This window comes from Branchiostoma belcheri, unplaced genomic scaffold, assembly GCF_001625305.1.
Source record: "Branchiostoma belcheri isolate BF01 breed outbred unplaced genomic scaffold, Haploidv18h27 scaffold124, whole genome shotgun sequence".
NCBI classification, from domain to species: Eukaryota; Metazoa; Chordata; class Leptocardii; order Amphioxiformes; family Branchiostomatidae; genus Branchiostoma; species Branchiostoma belcheri.
The window spans coordinates 400326-407906 of NW_017802647.1; the positions used below are offsets into that span (position 1 = coordinate 400326).

The 7581-nt window shown below is 44.9% G+C and overlaps 1 protein-coding gene across 1 annotated transcript; it reads right to left on the reverse strand.

Moving 5' to 3' along the window:
* Positions 1 to 114: 114 nt before the first annotated feature.
* On the reverse strand, positions 115 to 3676 carry LOC109463269 (5-hydroxytryptamine receptor 1B-like). The gene is made up of 2 exons (XM_019760010.1): positions 3192 to 3676; positions 115 to 1734 (listed from the first exon to the last, which is right to left on the reverse strand). Exons 1-2 carry the CDS (start codon positions 3636 to 3638, stop codon positions 742 to 744), a joined length of 1440 nt encoding a protein of 479 aa, XP_019615569.1. The 5' UTR covers positions 3639 to 3676; the 3' UTR covers positions 115 to 741.
* Positions 3677 to 7581: the final 3905 nt, after the last annotated feature.

The following is a 7581-nucleotide window of genomic DNA, read 5'->3' on the forward strand; positions in this document are numbered from 1 at the left end:
AGTTTCTTGGTACTAATTTACTTCTTTAATGTATAAGGCACAGTGTGAATGCATTCTGTCTGACTTCCGATATACACGGTAAATATATCAAAACGCAAATGAATGGTGGCATGATGTATTTTATTACGTTTGTGGTGACAAAGTTTAAAACACATTCCAAATCATCTATTCATTGACCAGAGACAAAAAGACTGCAATGCAAAACAGCAATACGTATACCAGAGAGCGACCACTGTAGAATGTGCAAAAACTGCAACAACTGCAAAAAAACCATTGCCACTACAATAGATACAGAATCAAAACTACTGCACAAAACTGCAAGAATAAATTGCAGATCTAGTAGAGGGAAAAAACGGAAATAAGTACATCACAGTGCTCTTTGATAAACTACAATTATTACAAGGACGCGCACTTTACAACATAAAACCGGCATACATTAAACAACTAAAATAAGTACTGAGCAAAAAAAACCTACAACGTGTGATCAGGTCTTAATGCCAACATAATTGTGTAAAATGCAAATGTCAGATAAAAAAGAAATGGAAGTTACAGCACTAGCACATGGCAATGTTAACTCAACTGTCCAAATCACAAACCAAATGTATTAAATAGAGGTTTCTATATAAAGCCAGTGAACGTAATGTATCACATGTCCATGCGTCTGCCGAAGCGACCGCGAAAGGCAACTATCGTCAGTCACGATGAAGAGGAATATTAAAGACACTTTCAACGAGTGCAAAGTCAATGCCTGTTACCGCGGAACTGTGTGTTAAACTTCCTGATCAGAACTTGTTGGAAGGCTTGTCTGAAGTCCGTGTTCATCAGTGTGTATATGATGGGGTTGAGCGCGCTGTTGCAGTATCCCAGCCACACGAAGCCCCTGAAGAGCGCGGAGGACACAAGAGACCTGTGCACTGTTCTCACCACGTACGCCACGAAGAACGGGCTCCAGCAGGTGACGAAGGCGCCGGTGACGATACAGATGACAACCGTTAGGCGGCGCTCTTTGCCTTGCATCATCTTCCATCGACGTTCCTTGGCGTCCTGCAGGACTGGGTCTTGCTTGGGCAAGGGCGATCTGGTGGCGGTTACGTCCGTCAGTGTACCCGATGAAATGTTGGGTGGGGAAGGCTGTATGGCTTTACTGTGGAGCGCCTGGGGCGCATGGTGCGACGATGTGCCGTTCTTGTTGTTGTCGACTGGTTTCCCGCTGTTCAGGGCATGTTTTGAGTAGACCGCCGTCAAGTTCTCCGGGCGAAGCTGGACGCCAGGGGTGGCAGGAGGCGTCTCCTGATTGGTTGTTTCAGTTATCGGGTACGAGGAGATCCCCGCTTTCATGCGGTCCTTCCCTCTGCCCTCCTTCCGTCTAGCCTGCGCTTCTCTCCCGTCGACGCCAGGCGGCACCTCCAGACGGTGCACGTTGGTGGACATGGTGGTGGCCGAGTGACGCCCGCTGCGTTTGCGCAGGTTCCTGATGCGGGACCTGGCGGCGATGAAGATGCGCGTGTAGACCACGAGCATGATGGGAAGGGGTCCGAAGAAGGAGCCCACGGTGGAGTACAGCACGTAGCTGAACTTGTCGGTGTAGTCGCAGCGCGGGTACAGGCCCGGCTGGAAACTATCGGTCCCCCAGCCGAGCAGAGGCGGCAGGCAGATGACGGTGGACGCCGTCCACACCATGGCAATCCCGCCGATGGCATGCTTCGTGGTTTTGGTCGCCGTGTACTTCACCGCCTGTAAGGAATGAACATAAACACACTCATGAGGATGACTACAGACGGCCGAGGCTAAACTCGCACTGACAGAGATCCATGCTTCACCCTGTAATACAAAGAGTCAAAGTAGTCTATGATATGTCCATGCACCAGCTACTATATAGGGCAGTTCACTTGATTGAGCTCATTCATGAGATAAGTGTACTTTCAGATTTAATTGTTTGATTTCCATGTATGTTACGTACATGTGTCTTGCATATGTTTGATGTACAGTGTCTCTGTCCAGTCTTGTCGTCATGTTTTTGTCTGAGAAGACCATGTCTAAGAATTCGAAAACAAATTTTCCTTGGTATCATGGGTGGTAGTCTTAGACCAGTTTGATTGAAGTTTTGTTTCAAGCTTCCTGCAATAGCGAAAAGCAGAGATCTTTATTGAACTGCCCCCGTACACGCCTGTGTGAAGGTTAGATTAATTTTCTCTAGATCTCAACATCGCCGACGTGTTTCATAGAAAAGAAGCTTCTCCCGCTCCCTTTTCAATTTGCACAGATTACCTACTTAACTACAAAGCTTTCCATCCCATTAAATCATGCATCTCATGAAAAGCGGTGAAATAAAATGAGGGAAATCAGCCATCTGAATGAAAACCAGGCCGCCCCTAAAGGCAACATGAATAGGATACTTATGAGCCATGCAGATGGCTTAAAACCTTGAATACAATTCTCGTGCCCTGGCCATGTTCAGTAACTCTGTCAGATCTAGCTATGTACAGTTCATGTAAGTCACAGCGCTATCACCTTTATGGTCCTGGGTTCGACTTCTACTCCTTCACAGTCTGTCACCCTTCCATGTAACGTTATAAACTCATTACAACCCACGCCACGTCGATTGCACCCCAGTTTCTGAATGTCGTGCACGGCGCTCGCTGTTTCGTGTCTCGGTCTTATCGGAAATGAGTCGTGACTTTCCTACGCCGATACTTTGCTATAATTCCGATAACCATCGTCGTCTTCTCCCCAGCGCCCATGCTCGTGTGCCTCCACAGGCTTGACATGCCCTGATAAGACGCTGAGCTAAAATCCCATCTCTAATACACGTCTCAGCCAAACCTGACGTGGAATATCAATACTTGAAAAGATTTTGACTCCATAAGTCGACCTTGCAGAATGTCACTCAAAATGTGTACCGGAGCATCAGTCAAGTGGCAGTTCTGAAGATCACCGTTTAAGGCAAGGGTAAACAGGAGAGTTGTGATCACATCATAGCCTCTACCGGGCTCCCTAGCAGGTAGCTAATTTAACCCTCTATCCGGCTAAATCTTCTGGCAAGCCAGTCTAGAAATTGGCTACTTTTCCAGCTACCCGGGGAGCCTGGTAGGGGCTAAGCACTGCATAAAACGCGTATGGAGTTGCATATAAAACAGATAGACTATAGATAAACTATAAGAGTTAGGAGAGAAAATGTAAACCTTTTGTACCTGTGTGATGGCGAAGTGGCGGTCCAGTCCGATGGCGCACAGGTTGAGGATGGACGCGGTGCAGGCGAAGATGTCCAGCGTGACGTGGACGTCACACATGATGCGGCCCAGGGACCAGTAACCCATCAGCTCGTTCACCAGAGCCAGCGGCATGATCAGCCCGCCCACCATCAGATCGCTCGCCGCTAGAGACACCAGGTAGTAGTTCTGGATGGTCTGGAGCACCCGGACCTTCAGCACGGCTACCACCACTAGCGTGTTCCCGATGAGGATGACCAGCATCACCACGGGCATCAGCACCGCAAGGACCCACAGCGTGACGCGGGACACCTCCTCGGGTTGCCCGTAGGGGTCGGCGGCGGGCATCGTGCCGTTTGTTGTTGTTGTCACCGTGAGGTTGGTGTCGTTGAAGACCGTGACGAAATCGACGCTCGGATCGGTCGTCATCTTGGCGCCGCTGGAGAGAACTGTAAGTGCGCTGCGGAGTACGGATGGAGTTATGGGGCTTGTCCAGCAACCAATGGCGCGTTACCATCAGAATGGACCAATAGGAGTTCAGAGAAAGGGACCGTCTTTTTTTTATACCACATTCGTGCTTCAGTCTTTCACGTGGAAGGACGTCACGCGACTCATGACGTTTGGCGGGATCATTTCAAAACGTCGATGTTAATCTTTATGACGTATTCAAGGATTTATCAAGTATTTATAAAACACCTTAAATCCTGTAGCTTCTGGTCTTGCCATTTCAAGCATATCTATGTACCTGTGATTTAAACATACGCGCGTTTGCTTGTGTTATATCTATCGCCACGATAGAAACACATGCAAACATATAATCAAATAATACGTATTTGAAGTGCGAGATACAAGTAATATGTACGGTATCTAGGAACCATAGGGAGCACAGCAGAGTATCATATGTATATGTGGTTGTGTGTGACTGTTGCAAGAATAGTATCATCATAAAATTGACAAAAAAACTGCCATCGAATAGTTGGTCAGGTATAAGGGGTGTTTCGCAACTGTTTCAGTCGAAGTCAAAATGTTTCACTTTTGAATATGTTACTTGTCAGCACTGTCTATTTTACCGTCCAGAGCTGCTGTAGTAAACACATTGTTCAACGAATGTGCCTGAGCCCTACAGATACTTCAATGGTGCGCCCTGCCGAGAATTCAGCACCAAGGACAGGCACGGCAACAACACTGCCAATCAGCACCAAGGACAGGCGCAATACTAGCAACGAAAAAAAATCAGCAGTAAAGACATACACAACAAGAAGGAAAACAATCAGCACCAAGGACAGATACACTAAAAACAATGAAAAGCTTTTCTGTTGTTTACGTAGAGTCGTAGACACATTATATAGACGAACAGATTAGACATTTTCTTAATAGCCGAATAGCCAGATATGCTTTCGGACAGGATTTCACGGAACCGGTTATGTAAGGCCTGGTATGAACGCAAGAGGCTTTAGCCGCCGGTTATTCCGGCTAATAAATTCAGCCGGTTCTGTGAAGTCTGATATGGACGGAATGGGTCTTCGGGCATGAGTTTGGTTGTCCCTATGTGACGATTTATGGTAGATCCCACACGTGCTATAGAACGTGTGGAACTGGTTAATTAGGAAATTCAAAATGTTCGTGCAGCATATACTGTTCCTGTAGCTAGCCTGGGATGTTCCTAACTAATTAGCCCCCCTAGGGGACCTGTCAGTGATAAGGATGTTGTTGGGTCTACTTTGAGATGGCTTTCGGAACTCTCGAGAAACGGGGATGCGAAATATATAATGGTGCAAACATGCTATAAAATGGTTGTATATGTCATACATATTAAACTTTTGTTCACGACAACATTTATGTCAATTTTGGGCCAAACGATATCACTTTCTAAAATGTCAACCTCTCTAGCCGGAATGAGATAGATACATCCTGCTCTTGGCGAAAATTATCCTCCGCTGTAGCTCCAGGGGTCATCATGACAGCAGCCGAGATGTGATTCCAGTCCTGGTGGTTCCCAGCAGGCCACTAAACAGATCCCAGTAGCTAGTAGCTATACAGAAGAAGCTTAGCGAAACGGGGGGAAAGGTTGTCTCATTGCACGATCAATTTGACGACTGCTAATACGTGTATTGTACAATATACACGTCTATCTACAAGGTACGACTATAGTAAATGAAATAAACGTTTGAAAAAAGTCTAGTAAGTCGACCTTTACACCATTATCATTCTTATGTATCTTATTTATTGGTTTATTTGTATCAACAACAACATATCTCGCAGCCTTGTTTTTTCAGGGCTGAATTCCGATGTTTGTTTACAACATAAATCATTAATCAACAGTAGGGTAATACAAATTACAATCATGTCGGAATCTACAGATTGATATAATGGGCTATTCCAAAAAATAAAGGAGAATGGGGGGCGGAAGAGGTCGGACTGGACAGGGGGGTGGGCCAATTCCTGGACTGGACAGGGGGGTTGGGTCAAACAGATCTGCAATTTATATCACTTTGGTTCAACGAATTTAGATATTTACAAGAATGCCTTTTTTTATAGAAGAACTTTATTGCACGACAATTGTACAGGGTACATTGTATGGCAAATAGGTAACAATAAGTAGCATAGTAAAATAGATAGGTATAGAATAAAACTTAACAACTTATATATAGAAAAGAAATAATCAAAAGTTAGCTTAGGCTTTACAATCAGGCGGAGTTATCTATGGGTAGCAAATCAGTATTCTTTCTAATAACAAAACAGCTTTTTATGCATTTACCTATTTTTGCATTGTGTGGGCTGTTGCATTTAAATATATAATCAAATCTATCTAAATTTTATATCAGTCATCTGGCAGCCAGATGAGTTCCTTGGCCTATGCCCTATGGGTATGCACAGCTATCGTCCACCAAATATATATATCATTTATCAAAGCAATTCAAGTAATGAGTCAGCCCGCTTGTAAGTCCTGGGGGCTGGGAGATAGGCATTACTAGTCGATATAACCTATCCATTGTCATTGAAATTAAGATTGAGGCGAAGCTACAGATATCAAATGAAGCTTGGAAGATTGGCTATTTGGTGGGTTTTAGTGTTAGAAAATGAGAATATAATGAAAGCCATCAGGGAGCCAAAAATCTAATCATTTCCAGGTATCATCAAGACCTACCCACCTATCAAGTTTCATGACAATCCGTCCATAGCTTCTTGAGTTATGCTGTTTACCGTAGGACGGACGGACGGACAGACAGACAGACAGACAGACAGACAGAAAACGCTACTGAAAACATCACCTTACATCACATTACAAATGCTTCTGGTACGTTCTTTTTATCTATTTAATGAGGGATGGGAAAAGTGCTTATAAAAGCCCTTTCCTCGTGAGCACGTATGCTACTTTCTTTCATAATCTGGTCATCTACAGTATTAAACTGTCTATAGCAATAAATCAGAAAATTGTTTGAAGGGGAAGTTTTGCTAAATTGAATACAATCTACACACGCACACATGTTCACGAGGAAAGCCCGACCGTCGGTGTTTGCCAAGGTGGATCCGTGCAGCGTAGCTCTTACGTCAAAGCCCGCATTATCAGCGTAAGGTACCCCCATCAGGTTATAAGTTATCTTTGCAAAACGGTTACACAGGGTAGAAGAGCTCAATACTGAAGACATATGCATTTCCTAGCTTGATAGCGATGAGTTTTTTTATTTCTATTTTTTATTTAAATCGTGAATGCAGAGCCGTCCTTAGAGGGAGCAAGAACGTCACATACACGTAGAATTCTACTCGGGCTTTGGAAGGGCCATGAAAAGTAATTCTCCTGAGCCTCGGGGGAAGCAGATTGTTGCCATGATTCTTTGTGCTTCAGTTCTACTTTGCCAGCTATCGCGTGTACAGTCTTCTAAGGGCTGAGGACAAGAACCTATGTGAAGTCTCTAATGATGAAGGGGATGAGCCAGATGGTTTTCTGCAGCTGCCTTTCCCTTTGCTTACGGTTAAGTTCACAATCGGTAATTGCCAATTACTGCAGCAGGTTACCGGAGCCCGGCGGCCAGAGTCTGTCAAGCGGTTCTGTGTAGTGTACGGTTCGCGGAGCGCACGCCATTCTACCTGCAGTGCAGCTTAAGTCAACCCAGGACGCAACTCATGCGTGATTCCCATGGTATCTGATTTTTTTAGTCCAGTGCCCTGGAGATCAAAGAAAATGTCACCACTGGGAAATGCACAGCACGGTACAGACTTTACAGTAATCTGACGATGCTGCACAGATTCAGATCTTTCAGCATACAGTAAAGCATGCGCAAGGGTTCAATTTTTCCGTTAGAGAACCTTTACGCACGCTGAAAAGTGTACCGAAAGATGGAAAAATATTATGCAGTGAGAGGTTAATCCA

Excerpts from the sequence above, each read along its gene's own strand:
- LOC109463269 (XM_019760010.1), bottom strand. The coding sequence starts at position 3,638 with ATGACGACCGATCCGAGCGTCGATTTCGTCACGGTCTTCAACGACACC. Across the intron at positions 1,735-3,191 it reads GCCACTTCGCCATCACACAG|GCGGTGAAGTACACGGCGAC; the intron begins GTACAAAAGGTT and ends CATTCCTTACAG.